Source organism: Canis lupus, chromosome 34 (genome assembly GCF_003254725.2).
Source record: "Canis lupus dingo isolate Sandy chromosome 34, ASM325472v2, whole genome shotgun sequence".
Classification (NCBI taxonomy): domain Eukaryota; kingdom Metazoa; phylum Chordata; class Mammalia; order Carnivora; family Canidae; genus Canis; species Canis lupus.
Window position 1 is genome coordinate 234,064 of NC_064276.1, and position 17,746 is coordinate 251,809.

The following is a 17,746-nucleotide window of genomic DNA, read 5'->3' on the forward strand; positions in this document are numbered from 1 at the left end:
CACTACTGGTTCCACGATTCAAGCTCTGGGAACAGACCTTGGCACGAGAAAGCCTATTCTCCTCTTACCCTGGAGTCCTACTGGGACCCAGTGTCTTTGTTCACTGCGTGTACCTAATGTCCACCACAGTGACTGACGTGTAGCAGACATTCAATACATATTCAGGAACTCAATGAGGCAAGATTGCAAGAATAAAACAGAGATCGTTTCTTAAGGCCACCTACCTAAGCCCACAAGCTGAGTGGTGTTAGCTGCAGAGTAGAAGAAACACAAATGGCAGTATTTGTCCCAAGCCGTCATTTACCAAGTGACCCTTTTGTTCCAGGGGAGGAGGATGAGGAAGCTGACACCACTGCCAGATCCTGAGCTACATCTCGCTCAATCCCCTCTATCAACAGGTGGGATGTGGGAAGAGGTGTCAGGCACCCTGCTCCTGGTGGCTTGTTCTCAGAGGCTTCCACCAACGATGTTGTCTGGGTGTTCACAGATCCCCTGGACTCCGATGACACTAGCCTCTGCTGGGCTCTTGGGTGCCCAGGGCAGGTCCCGGGTGGTGTAGTTGCAACCGTCGGACAACCCTGCCACATGCCTGTCAGCCCTGGGCTACTGAGCTGGTGTTGGGTTACACTGAAGTGGATGGCTGGTTGCTGTTAACAAGCCAGTGTGCTGAGAATTCCGGGGTGCAGGGCTGGGACTCTCGACCCGCGCAGTGGGTATTTAAATTAAACACAGAGGAGTGCCAAACTTTGGTCCTATCTCAGCTGAGAGTCTGTTGTAGATTCCTGCCTCTTGCGGATCCCCATGCTGTCCATGTCATGTTCATTTATGCCATTTTATTCTTTTAGCATGTACTTTAGCATTCTTATATAACACACCCAATAATTTTGAGATTATGAAACCAAATTTGCTAGAAAATGCAAACAAAAAGCAACTTATGTGGCATAGCTGTTTTTGGCAATAGAGCATCCCAAGCTTGTCTTATAATTCTGCCACAATAATAATAGCATTAGTGTTTTCCGAACACCCCCTCTGCACCAGGCTAACTACCAGGCATTTAAAATCCATCTCATTTAGCGTTCGAAACTGCCTTCCCAGCTGGCACAATCATTACCCCCTTCCAGAGTGGGGGTTAGGGATGTGTACGGGCCACCCGGCCTCTGAGAATAAGGCAGGGTTGCTCTTCTATTGCCGCCAGGTGCAGAGAGATTGTACGTCCACATTTGGGGGCTGGTGCAGTCACTGTCTGGGTTGGTCCACATCCACTCCACTCCTGCTCTCAGAACTTTCCAGAAGGTGCCCATTAAAAGAGGAAGAAGGACCCAGGCCATGGGTTAGGCACAGCTGCTTGGCTGTGACTGCAGACAGCTCCGTGGAAGTAGTCAAGGAGGAAGGTGGCCACTGCTGACCTACCCGGAGGATTAGACGGCCCAAATGGGTAGAATGGGGCAGGGCGATGGTTCCTTTTAACCCAAATACTTAAGAATCTTACAGGATGTTTTCACATCCCTGTTTAAGCCTCTAGTGGTCTTCCCAGGCTTCCAGGGCATTTCTGTAAGGCACTTTGACTCATCTAAAAAACACTGGCAATTTCCCTTTCCAGGTTATCTACCACCTAAGAAAAAGTGAAAGGCGACTTTTGTAGCCTAAAGCTGGAACATATATGGCACATGTGACTCTGCCTTTGTCTCAGAACATCCTGGGAGGGAGCCAGGTGGTGCCTGTATTTGCATGCACTTGTGGGCGGCCTGGAGACCAGCATGGGTTCCCGTATTGGAGCAGCTGAGGTTCATCCTGTTGCACGGACTCTGAGCGCTCCTTGGTTGCTTACGGGGAGTGTCCATGTGAGGATGAGCTCGACAGCTGCTCCCTGGCCCAATTCGTAGGGGTCTCAGCTGTAAGGCTGCGCCAGCATCCTGAGTATTCACCCAGATGTGGGCAGGTATGGCATCCCTGTGACCTCTGCCTCTTTTGCTCTAGTTGGAGCTACTCACCCAGATTCCTAGTATTTCAGACCCAACAGGGGACCAGACTACTCTGCAGGACACTGTAAGGCACCCACAACGAGGACAGCTGGTCATAGCCACTGCAGGATACCTGCCCCGACCACTTATTTTTTCGAATAAGAGTCAAGGGCAAATAAATGTACCAAGACCCATTTCCTAATTTCTTCCTCAATTAAATATAAAGATTGAGTTTTAACAAAATATGTAACAAATAGGAAGAAAAGGGAAGGCCACATTGACCCAAAGAAGGCATTAACAGAAGTCCAGAGAAGAGAGGAGAGACATGCAAAAGCCAGATTTGTTTTCATAAAGAGAGACACAGACCCTTTTAGGGAAATGTATTTAAAAATTTATAAAGCGATCAAACATACACTTGTTAGAACAGTTCTATTCCCTCACGCATGCCTTTAGGAAAGTGTTAAAGGTCAGGCCATCTGCTGTGTAGGAAAACAGCTGGGTAGGACAGTGAGGAAGCCACAAAATGGGGGAGAAACGCACCACAGCAACCTTTCTGCTTGAGGACACAACATAGGTGACAGGCAAGAGGAGGGCGAGGAAGCCCGAGCGCCCGCAGACGCTCCCAGCCGCTGGCAGGAGCCCGAGCTCCAGAGGCCCTACAGCAAGCAGTCTCTTCCAGAGTGACACTTGGGGGAAGCAAGTATTTCCACTGGAGAGATTCCTTTCCCCAAATTTTGTCTGCTTAATTTGCTGTGAGTTGCTGTTGGAAGTTTTCTTGAGGGATTTTTTTTTCAGCAGATGAGTCAAAAATGCTGCAAAGATCATTTAAGGCATAAAAGAGCACAACCAAGCGATGAGCAAAAAGCTTAAAGTATACAATTTAAATAGGAGGCAAACAGCAGGGACACTGACCCCTCTAAAAAAACCATGTGTGAGGAAGGCAGGGGTAAAAAGAAGTTCCACGGTATCCTGCTGGTCGGGGGGTGACAGGTGCACAGGCGCTGACGCTGAAGGGTATGATCTGGCTTCCCGGATTAAGGAGACACACACAGAGCAAGGAGCGAGTTAGTAGAGACGAGAGCAGAGGCAGCAGCGCCCGTCCTGGCAGGAGGGGTTAGAAGGCGCCACCGTGGAGAGCTGACCGACCGCAGGCGGCGGGCAGGCGGCGGGCCGAGCGAGTTAGTAGGGGCAGGCGGCCGCGGGCTTAGAAGAGCTGGCGGGACAGAGGCAGCGGGGCGGGCGGGCGCAGGCCGCCGGGCGTTCTTACCCCGTTGCTCTGGGTGGACTGTACCGACTGCTCGCTGGCCGACGAGCAGGTGCTCATGCGGTCTGTGTCCTTGCTGGGGGCCGCGTGGCGCTGGGCCTGCCGCTGGAGGGAGTCACTGTCCCCCGGGAAGGTGAAGGAGCCCGGCCGGCTGGCGGGGGAGGCGGGGATGGAGCTCCAGAAGGAGCCCCCCTTCTGCAGGGGGCTGCTGGGGGGACAGGGCTCCTTGCCGATTGGAGGAGGTAATGCGGCGGCCACGGGAGAGTTCAGAGGCGAGGTGGCCCCAGGCCTGGGCTTTGCCAGGGGCAGCGAGCCCGGGCTGCTCCGCGAGCGGCTGTCCTCCGGGGGGGCCCGCGCCTCCTTGGTGTCCGCATCGCGGCCGGCGCCCGCCGCGCCCCCCGAGCACCTCCGGGGGCTCTCAATCACCTTCATCCTGGGGATGAGCTCGGCTTCTCGCTCGGGGCCTCCGGGCTCGGGGGCGCGCCTGCCAGGCTGGCTGGGGCCGGGCTCCGGGGCGGGGCTGCTGCCGGGAGGGGCCAGTGCAGGGCCGGGAGTGGACGTACCTGACATCTTGTCTGCCTCTGCCTGGCCCGAGGCTGCAGAGGAGACCAGCACGGGGGAGTGGTGTCTGACAGGCTGGGGGATCCGGGAGGGTCGGCTTCTGCTCGAGCTGGGGAGGCCGCTGCAGCTGCCAGGGCCGCCGCTGGGGTTGCTGCCTCCGCCGCCGGGGGCCCCGCTGCCAGCCCCGCCGCCGCTGCCTCCGCTGCCGCCGCCCCCGCCACTGCCCCCGCCGCCGCCCCCACTGTGGTTCCTCTGATACTCGATTGGTGATGTCAAGGCTGCAAAACAAGGGAGACGCAGGGGACAGACTGTCAGGGCACGGAGAAAATAAAAAGGATGCGCTGGGCCTCAGTACCCCCCAACAGAGGGGGCTCACCCACGTGACTTCTAACCATCATGACCGGTAAGCTGCCACCCATCCTAGGAGCAGCAGAGTGACACCATCCGCCCGTAAAGGAATAGGCAAAGATCTTAAATGCTCCTCTCCTACTGAACTTACATGGACCCCATCATGGGAGGTGTGTCCGTGTGAGTGGCTGGAGGCCATGGAAGCACATGGTGCGGGCTTTAATGGCCTGGGAGCAGCAAGCAAAGCCTCTGCATCCCTGCCAAGTGAAAGAGGCCGACTGCCCATGTGCGAGAACCCCAGACAGCAGCTGGCTCCAGGAGTGGGAAAGTTCAGTCCAGCTGCCACAAAGGTCCTCTTTAAACCAGAGAGCAGTCAGGCAAAGAAGAACCTGGCTGGGAGTTAAGGAATCCCTAGGTTACCCTGCACACAGGAAGGTAGTGTTAGGCACCAGCTCTGCTTTGCAGATTTGGCACAAGAGACAAAGGAAGGTAAAGAGCTATGCAAAGACCCTCCTCGTCAAGCAGCTGTCCCCTCTATTGACCTCCGTGATATAGTTGTTATGTAACCATCTGCAGGAAGCCGAAGGAAACATGCCAAGTAAGATACAGGGAAACATGAACACAAATTTTTAAAGTGTTTTAAAACCTTTGAGAAATACAACAATTAGGCAGAGTCCCTTCTTGCCTGGGAGGCGTCAAGGCAGGTGTGAACAAGCATTCTGGAACCAAATGACATTTTACTAAGCCTGTCTTGGTCATGGCCTCTTCCTGGAACAAGGGGTGAGAGGGAAGGGTGCCACGTGCCCAGAGCTCTCACACCATTCCCGATGTGCTCAATCCTCTGGAAGAGGTCCTTTATGTAGACTTATGTAATGTAAAGTGTATCTAGTAAGGCTTCACAGCACAGCCTCTTCAGACTTCTAGTTTGGGAGGTGAACGTTTACAGAGATTTCCCAACAGTTCCATGCTATGGATGGGCACTTAACGCATCACTTAAGAGCAGCACATTTAGAGAGGCCTGCACTGGCTCACTGTAATGGGAGCGAAACTTTTTCTTACATGTACAGGGACTGCTCCCCAACCCCATTAAGCCTCACGTATCCAATTCTAACTGCAGATGTAAACACTGATCAGTCTTGCTTGACACCCAGGCAGCTACCACTTGGTTCCAAATGCTTTGACCTTGACCTTTCACTCCATGCCTGGGTTCCTGGCTCTTGAATGTCATGTAAGATGTGAAGGTGTTTTATGGTGATAAAGAAATGACAACACTGTGTTGGACTGGGCCAGAGACAGAGAACACGGATCAGGAGAAAAGGATAAAGAGGAGGTATTAAATGAGTTATCTGACTTCTGGCTGAATTCTAGGAGCTCTTCAATGATCACCAAATTAGAACCCAATTAGAATTGCCATCACAAAGGGAAGCAAGTAGTTTTAGGTCACTGATATAAGTCAAAAGAATGATCTAAAATGTAAGTCAGTATGGTCATTCTCCTTGTGGAGAAGAAATGTCCCTAAACGTGCTTTGCAGCTCCCTGTAATCACTCATGTCATGGAAGCTGGGAAGGAAAAATATAGGTCTTATTTTCTAATGGAGGTGGGAGGCATGGATGAGCAATGCAAGTGAACACAAATTTCCAAGTTGCACTGAAGAATGTCTCTAACATCTTTGGCCACTTCCGTCTGCTGCCTCAGTTTTCCCTCAAGCATTCCCTTCCCAGGACAGGGCTCTAGGGCACAAATGGTGCAAGAGACCATGAGGGACACGTGCCTAGGGCCAGATCCTGACTCTGCCACAAAGAATTTGTGGGACTTGGCATAACTTACTTATCTACCCTGTGCCTGAGCTTCCTCATCTGTAAAATGGGATGGTAGTGGTACTTGCCACCAGGATTCGTTGTGAGAAGGAAATGAAGTAATATACAAGTGCTTACTAGAACAGGGCCTGCAACATAGACTCTGCTAAGGAAGTCTTGTCAGTATGAGCAGTATGCAATAGGAGAGAGAAGAGAAACAGAAATGTGTACTTCAGGCAAAGAAAATACACACCCAGTAACAGAACATACATTACCATTTAAAAAATTGCGCTGGTTTTCTAAAATTTGGTTGATTTCATGGATCCATGTTTGCCGGACACTTGGACTGGATGAATGCAAAATGAAGGTCTCCACCACACCACCCGTCCTCGACGTCAAAGCAAATTTACATGGATCATTTTCCACATTTTCCTCCAGGCAAAGGCAACTCACCTTAAAAAAATGAAAGCATTATTCACAATGACCCAAAAGTGAAAGCAACCCAAGTGTCCATTGGTCATTGGTTTTGATGGATGGATAAACAAAATGTGGTCTGTGGAATGAGTAAATGGAATATTCCTCAACCTTAAAAAGGAAGGACAGGCTGACATATGCCCCAACACGGAATGACCATGAGGATATCATGCTAAGTGAAACAAGCCAGTCACAAGAAGACAGATACTGTCATGATTTCATGTAGATGAAAGAAGTACCCTGAGCGGTCATACTCACCGAGCCAGACAGTGGAATGGTGGGTGCCGGGGGCTGGCGGGGGGTGGAGGTGGGTGGGGTAAGGTGGGGTGGGTGGGGGATGCGGAGTGGTTGTTTCAAGAGCATAGAATTTTGGTTCTGCAAGATAAGGAGAGTCCTAGGTGGATGGGTGGTGATGGCTGCATGACAATGTGCATGTACTTAATGCTGCTGAGCTATACACAGAAAAATAGTCAAGATGGTTAATTTATGTGTATTTTACTATAACAAAAAACAATTAAAGCACATTCATTCCTCCTGGTCAGGTGCAATGTAAATGAAACTTTTCAATGACTTTTTAAACTCCAGGACAAGGGGATTACCAGGAATTGAACTAATAACTTGAATATTAACTAGAAACATGGGCCTGGGAATTAGCCAATTTTGAACTCCTTATGATCAGCCAGTGTTGTATATCCCTTACTTCCCTGCTCCAGGAATAAAATGACACTGTTTAAAAACCTTGACTATTAATATAGCACATGTGTTATGAAGTTACACCCGAGATCTCATTTTTACAGAAGCAGGATATGTGAAAGAACAGAGAGAATTTTTATGCTACTGGAATGTAGTGGATAAGTCTGTCAGGAGACTTCTGGAAGAACAGGTAAGATACCTCTGGATAGAAGGTGGTGGGTGCACAGTGACAACTGGAGGGGGAGGGGGGTCTCCACCGGCTTGAGCAGGAGGGCTGGAGAATGGTGGAAGACAGGAGAGGCCCGAAGCTTCATGCAGCCCAGCTTAGACACCTTCTGAGGTCCTGCTGGGCTGAAGAGCCTCCCCCAGGCCAGAGCAGGAGGAGGCAGGAAGGCTGCTGCGGGTGGCCAACGGAAGGCTGATGGGGAGCAGGAGGGTGTGGTGTCCCACCTGTGTGCTGAGACCTTAGGGCTCAGAGGGTCCCTGTCCCTGACAGGAGCCTAGCAGTCCAGGGTAGGGGCCCTAACACAGGGAAGCACATCTCCCTTCTGAGCTCAGGGCCTGCACAGCTGCAGAGGTGGGATGAGCAGAGGTGGAGAGGGGGGTGGGCAGGCTGCCTCTCCCAGGGCCCGTCTGCTAGGACCTCCAGCCCCGCCTCTGCTTTTTTTCTATCTGGCCCTTGGTTTGTCCCAGTTACAGGACTGAGGCCATTGGCAATTATTTTGTCTGTTTACTTGTTTCTCTTCTATCAGAGAACAAGCTCTTCCAGGGAATGGACTGCCTGCCTTGCGTGCCTCCACGGCCCACACCTAGCACTGAGCACTCAGCATGGCCTCAGAGATTGGGGAGAAGAATAAGACACAGGGGAAGCTTTCTGCTCTGGTCTCAGAATGATGCTCCAAATCTGTGTCTGTCAACCTCAGCTGTACGTGTTTCCTAGGGAAGGTGGCATACGACATCTAGCCACGACAGTCTTCTCATCACAGTCAGGATGGCTATGGTCACGCAGAGATGTGTGCCAGACCTCAGCCACTTCAGGATGCCGAGAGTAGAGGGATGGAGTGAACTTTTAAAAGTTCTAAGATGTCTTAGGACCTTTTTAAAATATTTCATAAACAAAGGGTCAGGACACATCATCCTGAAAAGGAAACAGTTTATGAGCATGATGGGTACATTACCTTGATACTGTTCTTAAACAGGAATCCTGGCATCGAGAAGCCCTTTTTTTTATCAAGTGGTTCACTGAAAATGACGATTTGCTCAAAGAGGAAAACTCGCCTCTCTTTACAGCGAGGCAGAAGTCCCGAGTCCTGGTCTGTGACCAAGAATGTGTCCTGCAAGAGTAGCTTGCCCTGGGCAACAATTTTACCCTAAAAAGGAGGGGCAAAGGAAAAGGAGAGAACATTTCATTCTAAGTCAAGATATCTGAAGTTCTGTTTTCTTTTTTGTTCCCACAAAATGTGTTTTTCTTCTATTAATTTACAGAGCTTAAAAATTTGTTTGTAATGAGTTCTTAGCTTTGAATGGAATAATCATCTAGATGACATTCTAGCCAAACTCTGTGTAAGTCTCTGGCCTCGGCTACAATCAAAGACAAAGTGGGTTGAAAGTGGACAGCTCACACCGGAACAGGTTCTCTGGGTGTGGCTCCTGGGGCCCAGCAGCATGGGCACCCTGGCAGGACCCACTAGAAATCCACAGGGGCCTGTGTCCTCAGGAACCCTCCAGGAGAGTCTGTATGTGCTTTCTTGAGAACCACAGCACCAGAACTTTACATCCTAATTCTCTAGAAAAACAGAAGGCAAGGAAAGCAAAACTTTGTCCCCTTTCGTTACTCGGTAGTTGAATTTGGAAATATTCTGAGTATCTTTAAGACGCTAAGAGGTCGTGCTCGCTTCAGCAGCACGTATACTAAGATGCTAAGATGCAATGTGTAGTATGAAGAGCCTGGCAACTCACATAAAAGTTTGTTAGACTAATAATGAACACAGTGTGCCTGCAGCCAGGCTCCCAGGGATGATGGAGATGGGCGAGGCCCCTTGCTTTCCACCACTTGCCAGGGAAGGAAACTGCTGTTGCAGCAGCAGAGGGCCCACAAGACAAAGCAGAATCCTGCCTACTTCAGCCATCAGGCGCTGGGCTGAGAGCAGAGGAAGGTCCTCAAAGAGCAAATCAAATGCACCAAAAAAAGTTGAAAGTATCAATCAGGTTCAAGTACAGTGAGAGGAGACAGAAAAACAGGCAAAAGGGATCAACTTTCTACGTGTGGAGATAAATAATCTAAGACCAAATGAAATGATAGAAGCCAGAGGAGCAAGTGTAAAGAGCAGCCGCATTACATCAAATCCTTGCAGCCGCCCCACGTTCATCATGTCGTTGCACCGCTTGGGGACTATGCACATGACTTCCACAGCTCTCTGCGGGTGGGAGAGAAAGCAGAGCCAGCGGTCAGCTCCCCCTCAGCTTCACCCCCAAGTCCGGTTCCCTCCTTCCTGCCCCCCAGGAAGCAGAGGGCACATCCAGGAAGGAGAGACCCTTCCCAGGGACAGGCTCCTCCAGAGGGCAGGCTGCTCAGGACATGCTGGAGACACAGGGGGTTTAAGTGAGGGGCCAGGGGAGAACAGGGCAGGTCCAGTGGGGGGATGTACCTCTAATTCTGATGTATCCAGGCTAGCTTTTTTGGAATACTTGAGGAAGTCCTGCAAGGAGCATTGAGAGGACACGGTAAGGGTGATGATCACAACAGCCGCTAACCTTATTGTTCATTCTTGATGTGCCAGGCACCAGGCCAAGCATCTTAGCTGCATGTTCTCATTGCTTTCTCCCAGTAACATGAAAAAAATATACCCTTATGAGGATTTTGAGCTGTAGCAGAGCAACGTTACCAAATCTAAGCAGGTATTGGCTCCTCTTTGACTCCAAGACAGTTCTGGTCTCTGTGCATACTCAGCTTTTTAATTTTATAACTGAAGCAATCTCTCTATATATCTACATTCACTTTCATCATGGAAAACTGTGTGGCTTTGCCTTTAATTGTGCTTTGGAATTTAAACCAATTGAGGGCTTCTGAGCTCTGTCAGCAGGGCCAACAAAAAGCAACAGGCAGGGACTGAAATTTTAATTTTACCCAGGGCCCTAGGAAGATGAGAAAACTTACAAGGTCAACAGAGCCAAGGAAAAATCATTAGCTTTCAAAGATCTGTGGTGGGGCAAAAAGCTCACTTCAAGTGACATTTTGATTCAGAACTTGATGCAAATGAAAAAAATCAAGGGAACTGTGTAAGATGCCTTATTAGGTTTTAAGAAATTTACTCTGAAATATTTAAAATCAGCAGTGAGAAGACTGTTTTTGATTTTTTTAAAGGAAAGAGTCCAGTCACCTGCCCAACCCATCCTTCCCCTCCTCTTTTGGGTCTTCCCACTGAACTCCCAAAGCCAGAGTGCACCCACCACAGCCTCACCTTCAGGAGCAGCTGGTACTTCATAATCCGCTGCACTGGTTTGATCAACAGATCTGTGAGCTGCAACCTGTGGCCCAGACGCTGCTTTAAGTCCTATGGGTTTAAAGGAGGAAAAAAAAAAAAAAAAAAGATCCTAGGTGCGGTCTTTCAAAGGACCATTGGTTCCTTCCTGTAACTGTCAGAACGTCTAACTATGGGGATTCCTGTGTGGCTCAGTGGTTCAGCACCTGCCTTCAGCCCAGGGTGTGATCCTGGAGTCCTGGGACCGAGTCCCATGTCAGGCTCCCTGCATGGAGCCTGCTTCTCCCTCTGCCTGTGTCTCTGCCTCTCTCTCTCTCTCTCTGTGTGTGTCTATCATGAATAAATAAAATCTTTAAGATAAAAAAAAAAAAAAAAAAAAAGAAAGGCTAACTACCTGGCAGGAAAGGTGTGGGGGTGGGGAGAGAGGCCTTGCTGCACAATAACCAGCCAGGGATCCCCAATTTCTCAGAATGGCCTCTTCAACCCTTTGGGGCAGTTTTCAAAATAGCCTTTTTTTTTTTTTTTTGCTTGTTTAAAGACTCTTTCAATTGCTTTCTTTTATTCATCTAAACACATGCTTTATTTTTAGGCTGAGAGTTTAGATCATGAGTTGTTCTGAATCTGTAAAGAACCTTGAGTTCAAAACTGTTTGAATAAAAAGCCCTTATTTTAACAATGACTCCAGTCTTCTGAAAGTTAAGGGATACACAATCATAGATTGAATTCATACTCATTTCTCTGATTTATAGGAAAGGATTGCTTAGTTCCTGGGAAACATGTTATTTTAATTTTTGGACATGGACTGTAACAAAAGATTCAGAAATACTTTGTTTCTATTTTGGGTCTTACCTCAAAAAAGGTATCAATGTATTCTGAGACAATGTGCTCAGACTTTGGTTTATTTTGACAATAAACTATGTACATGTGCAACCTTCTTTCCTAGGAACAGAAAAGGCAAACAGATTAAAACAATCAGAAGTAAAATGAATGCTTTTAGTGAAACAATGCTTCTAGTGAAACAATATAAGAGCACATGCACATTTCAGCACATTCATGAAGGAAATTTTCTTAGAACAAAATTGTGGTTTAGGCCTGTGGGAGCACATTCCAGATGCATGACTAGGTCAGAATGCTGCTCTGTAGCTCTAAAAGCAGTCCTTCCTCCTCACCCCCTCAGGTCTTTCAAAGGCCTCACTTCACCCGGCCAACACCAGGGGTAGTGAGAGGACATGGTTCTTCGAATTAAACGGAGAATTACTGCCATCCCTGCAAATGTCCCAGTGGTCTAGGAAGCCCAGCTGCTTTTAGTAGGGAAGAAAAAGCTCTTTAAGCTCAAATGCTGAAGGTAGGGGAAGGAGTACACAGTGAGCCACCTCTTAATCCTGTTGATCCTCAAAGTGTGGTGTGCACACCCCTGAGGGGGTCCCCATGGCCTTTGATCCAGTTGGTCAAAACTATTTTCAAACTAATACTAAGATCTAATTTGCCCCTTTCTTTGTGCTACCATCTCAAAGATGTGAAAAATAGCTGGCACCTGGGCAAATATTCACCCCTGCACACCTGCAGAAGACTTGCCAGCTTCACCTCAGAATGTCCTGGATGTAGTAATAAAAATCCATCTTACTAACATTCAACCAGGAGTATAGATCTTTTTTAATATTCTTGTGACAAAAACAGAGGTCCTCCTAACACTTCTGTTGCATATGATCTTTGTTTCGAGCAGAAGCACTCAGTGAGGCTGAGCTGTGGGCTAAACCAACTGCTGGTTGTTGCAGACTACTGTTTTTACTTGAAAAAAGGATAGACACAAATTGCAATTACTTATACTTGGGTATCTGACAGACATCTTCTTGAATATGAACAATGTCTGTCATTTCAAGGTAAACTGGCAACAACTGTTAATTATGAAACTCTGAGTTTCAAGGCAAAGATTAGAATTTTGGAAAACATGTTATCTGTCACTGTGAACTTGACAATACCTAAAGACTGGTCTAAAGATATTAACAAATCTGACTTTTTGACACTGTATAACAAAACACCTCCATATCTGGAAGATCTAAATTGGTGAACCAGTATTTTCAACTGACCGATGCACGATTTCACAGCTGGTGCATGGGTGAAAGTCTGGAGGTGAGAAGCACTTCAATACTTCTAGTGAAACAGCAAGGCTTAGAAGCCCACTAAGGGTTTTCCAGATTCCATGTGGCAGCTAACTTTTAAGATATTATCATGTGGTTGAATTTTGGTGTGGTATCTCAGAAAACTACCCATAATTATCTGAAAAGAGTATTAAAATACTTGATCCTTGCCAACTCTATATCTGTAAGAGGATGCAAATTTTTAAAAAATATATATTTTAACCAAAACAACATTCCACAGTAGAATGAGTGCAGAAGCAGATATAATCCATCTGTCTTCTATTAAGGCAGACATTAAAGAGATTTGCAAAAATACAAGAACTCTCATCACTAGTCTTTTAAAAATATGGAAATTCCCCCCCCCCAAAAAAAAAACCTTTAATGTTAACACATTTATTTCAGATATACACACGTATTTGGCTACTATGTTAAACCTATTGCATGCTGAGGTACACATCACCATTTTCACTAAACATTTGTTTGCCCACAGATATTTCCAAATGTTCCTGCTTCAAATCTGCCTCTGGTCTCTTTCTGACCACTCTGTACTGCGCTGAGCTCGACAGCTGGGTGGGGCTAGGTGACCAGGAAAGCAATCATTCATGTGCAAGAGTGGGGTTTAATTCCAATTCGCTGACTGCATGGTTTGGTTTGATTCATAACACAAGTGCTTTTGTAAACTACCAGTGAGTTCTCCTTTAATCTGAAAGACTAGTCACTAAGCATGACAATATCAGAACAGAATATAAATAACATTATTGTACTGACGTGTTTAACAAAAAGGGATCCTAGTTTTTCTGGATCTTCAAGGCACTTCTCCAACTCTCCTAAAAAAAAGCTGAAATGAGAAGAGAAATATTAGAGCTATTTCCAATTTGGCCTTACTGATTTTAGTAAAAATAATCTGTTGTGACATGAGCAATTGGAAAGTGTCAAGTATATAATTAACAAATACGATATGCACAGAAAACATTTTGTTAGGACAGGGACCAAGAGAGATACACAGGTGAAAAAGACAAGGTGGATGAGACCAGCCCTTGAATGGCCGCAACCTTTCCTTCTCTCCGGCAATTAACCCTTTTTGTCTCTTCTTTCTTTCTTTCTTTCTTTCTTTCTTTCTTTCTTTCTTTCTTTCTTTCTTTCTTTCTTTTTTTTTTTGTCTCATCTTTCTTAGGGATGAAAGCAATAACAAACATATCATGGCTGAATACAGAAAAAAAAGAAAAGTTTCAATAAGATTGATCATTTTTATTTCTGGAAACTTGAGTTTCATGTATACTTTATGATAATTTTTAAGAGCCTCAAATTGGATAATAATTGATATAAAATACTGAATATGTTACCTGTGCTATTTTTATAACATTTTCCCAACTATTATCCAAGGTAACCTCTAGGTTATGCATATCAGCTCCCATTGAGACAGAAATCGGGTATAACCACAGCAACACAAGGGCTGCGGGCTCAAAGATGCATGCCTGCCTTAGCTATCACTTACCTATGCTGATCTCTATGTCTGGTATTTTGTTAACCCACAAACCAGCATATCCATTAATGCTATGTTGAATTTTCTAGCACTTGGGGTTTTATTACAGCTCTGCACACACTGTGGCGGGCCCCACCCCCAGGCACACCTTCTCTGTCTGGCCATCCGAGGAGCACTGTGTTTTCTCTTTCCCACTACGGCATCACCAGCAGACTCAGGGGTGGCAGGACTATATAGCAGCACCAAATACCCCTTTCTAAAACTAGGTTCACTGTAGATTCTTGGGAAGCCTACAGGCAATAGAACTATCAGTTATGCTGTGTCTGAAGTTGACTACTCATTTATCTACGAGTCCAACTGAATTAGACATTAAGGAGGATAAGAATGTGATGACCCTGTACCTGGGTTCAAGAGTTTTATGTTCTATCAGGATGGATAAATTTAGAAATAATAAAAAAACACTACCTGATGTGCACACCATGAAAACCCTACTGTATATCTGCATAGTATTTTAGAGTTTCAAAACCATGTTTACGTATGCTATCTGCGAGGAGGGAGCACATCTGATTGGAGTGACGAGGTCTAATGGGGAGTGATCATTTGACCTGGGCTTTGAAGGTGATAGGAGCACGCTCTTGGCCAAGGGACAGTGATGCACATAAAGACAGGAAAGCAGGCAGCCCATCCAGATCAGGGCAGCAGAACAGTGCAGCTGAACACTCCACAATGCTATCAATGGCTGGCACTAATCAATCCGCAGATGATTATGGATTTTTACAATTAGGAGTAATGTGACCTGAAGGGGCAGATGTGCTGTAGCACCAGCACCAGTGACGTGGATCTCCTCCGGTTAGGATGGGTGTGACAAGGTGCTGGGATCAAATTTGATTTTCATGTGTAGTCATGGCTACTTTCTCCACTAAAATTGTTAGAAAAAACAGTATCTTCAAAACTCTGTAATAGTAATTTGTATTTACTCAAGAGGTGGCTGCAATTCTAATTAGAAACATTTATTGAGGCTTACTTTACATAGACGATGTTCTAAGTGCTTTGGATGAATCAACTCAGTCTCTCTTCACTAAAACCACATGAGGTGGGTGGCTAAAACTCTGACCCATGTTGTATAGATGGACAATGGAGAGACAGGGGAGGGAAGCAAGGGGATCAAGGCCAGGACTGGGTCTGAACCCAGGCAGTCAGGCTTGCCACCTCCATGGGGGCTTCCTGGATGCACCAGCAGGCAGAAGGGACTTTTCCCTCTGCCGTGATATGCTACCACAAAACTCCTTGGCGTATCAAAATTTACCTCTTTTCTCTAAAGATTTATTTATTTTAGGGAGAGCACATGAGTGGGGTGAGTGGGGTGAGGGGGGCAGGGGGAGAGAGAGAATCTTGAGCAGAGCCTCCCCCCACCCCCGCTGAATGCAGAGCCCAACATGGGGCTTGATCCCATGACCCTGAGATCATGACCTGAGCTGGGATCAAGAGTTGTACACTTAACCAACTGTGTCACCTGGGCGCACCCTCAATACTTCCTCAGTGGCTACCTCCAGGACACTACAGAGGTAATAAAAGGAGATGAACCACTGCATATCCTTTACCATTTGCCTGACATGATGCAGTTTAGCGAGTGATAATGCTGTGTACACCATTAAGCACCGCATATATTGTACGTACTCTCTGTGCCAGTCATAAATCTGATGGATGTTGCCAAATACAATTTTGTCCTTTCCTTTCATGTCATCAGGAACACCATCTTCTTTCATGAGAGCCATGTAGCCCTATAATTGAATATTTAAAAATAAGTTTGCTTCACTGAACATATCTGGATTGAATAATGATATATGCATTAACAGTCATAAAGAACACATATAGGCACTGCCTCATAACCCATTGTTTATTCAAAAACAAATAACCCTGTATGAGAATTGTCTTGCCCTGGCACTTGAAATGTACTGACACACACACACTGCTGTGATTTTCTCTCCCTGAACTGTGTAGCATCACAGACCCAAAGACATTCAAACGTAAAGGGTTTCATAAGACAAATCATCTTATCAGCTTTTGTAAGCATTAAATATTTGGCTAAAATTATATTTTCTCTGTTCCTAGCATAATATAAACAAATTTCCTTTTTGTTTTTGGATTATTTACATAATCTCCTAAATAAGAATTTAAGAATATTCTTTTCATAAATTGATTTTTTATCAATAGTTGATTAAATATGTTGTTAAAATGTCATTTGTGACTTCTACTGAACTTGAGTAGGATTCAGCATGTACATATATCTCTCAAGTAATTGAAATTACTTAAATTGGCACTGGGTGTTATAGTATATGCCGGCAAATCGAATTCCGATAAAAAAATATACAAAAGAAAAAAAAAACAAAAAAACAAATTACTTAAATTGCAGATGCATCAAGCATGAGAAATCATTTGTTACACAATTAGCTGTAAAAGCTGTTACTTTTAGGGGAACGAATACCCCACAAGTATTGGCCTAGATAAATCTGTGATGCCAAAAGGATAAGTGGTAAAACCCCATACTATGAAAATAACTTTTTGATGAGTTGAGTTTATAAATAGGATCATGCCCTGAAGTTTAATGCCAGGGACACGCCTGGAGATGGCCCCTGGTGTGGTATGAAACGCAGTGGTTCTGTTTTGGCTACACTGCGTGTAACGACTTCCGGACCATGAAATTGGTGATGTACCTGCTCTGTGAAAAATATAAGCCAATGGTCTGCTGTAGCCACAGACAGAGTCTGCACTCAGGAGGATTCAGGTTGGGACTGAAGCCATAGCTGGCTATACTGACTTTTTCAACCAATGATGTTCTCATTTCCGTGATGATATTCAACATGTGTAAACAATCAAAGGCAAGATTCTCATGTAATAAATACAATGGTTGGATATAATAATTTAAAAATGTAATTGTAAAAAAAAAGTGATTATGTTAAAGATGTACTATGTGAAAAAGCATTTAAAAGTGAACATGGATGAAGATAATTGGCTAAATTTTATTTTCTGAAACTTAGCTTTCTTTTCTTTTGGTGGTGGTAGGGGGAGGTGTCAAAAATTTTTTAAAGCTTTTGAGAAGGCATCAGTGTTAAACTGTCAAACATGATACTCCCTTGACAACTCTTCGGGCTGATATGTTATTAAATCTCTGAAAACATATACCTCAACTACATAGCCGAGGTCTCGCACATAGTCACGTTCTGTCTCCACTAGTTCTTGCAAAACATAGCTGAAAGAGAGAGAAAAACGAGTGTTTACAATCCAAACTCTCTTCATTTTCTAAAAGAATACTTTAGCACTTTGCTATTGTCAGGTCAGATTCCCACTGGGACTGTATTGTATTATATCAAACTTGCACAGTTGGGACTCCCAACTCCTGGGTGTCCCAAATCCCTTACAGGTTCATGTAGGTAACCCACAAGAGCTGTGGACTCTGATTACATATGGACAATCAAGAGCAGCTTAGACAGAACTTTGCTATAAAGGCACGACATTAAAGGAACCAAGTTTTTTTTTTTTTTTTT

The 17,746-nt window shown here is 45.8% G+C and overlaps 1 protein-coding gene across 3 annotated transcripts in view; it reads right to left on the reverse strand.

Moving 5' to 3' along the window:
- Positions 1-17,746, reverse strand: part of TRIO (trio Rho guanine nucleotide exchange factor) — a 354,351-nt gene that overhangs the window by 13,142 nt on the left and 323,463 nt on the right. Inside the window, exons 39-49 of one of the 3 annotated variants that reach the window (XM_049105659.1) lie at positions 17,385-17,451; positions 15,879-15,982; positions 13,487-13,556; positions 11,430-11,519; positions 10,560-10,652; positions 9,747-9,797; positions 9,438-9,515; positions 8,277-8,468; positions 6,207-6,384; positions 3,229-4,064; positions 225-1,612 (exon numbers count right to left, since the gene is read on the reverse strand). In XM_049105659.1, coding sequence (XP_048961616.1) covers positions 1,571-1,612; positions 3,229-4,064; positions 6,207-6,384; positions 8,277-8,468; positions 9,438-9,515; positions 9,747-9,797; positions 10,560-10,652; positions 11,430-11,519; positions 13,487-13,556; positions 15,879-15,982; positions 17,385-17,451 — 1,801 coding nt within the window. In that variant the 3' untranslated portion in view covers positions 225-1,570. Of the gene's footprint in view, positions 1-224; positions 1,613-3,228; positions 4,065-6,206; positions 6,385-8,276; positions 8,469-9,437; positions 9,516-9,746; positions 9,798-10,559; positions 10,653-11,429; positions 11,520-13,486; positions 13,557-15,878; positions 15,983-17,384; positions 17,452-17,746 lie in introns of those variants that run through there. The other 2 variants (XM_025451453.3, XM_049105660.1) reach the window with 2 other exon arrangements.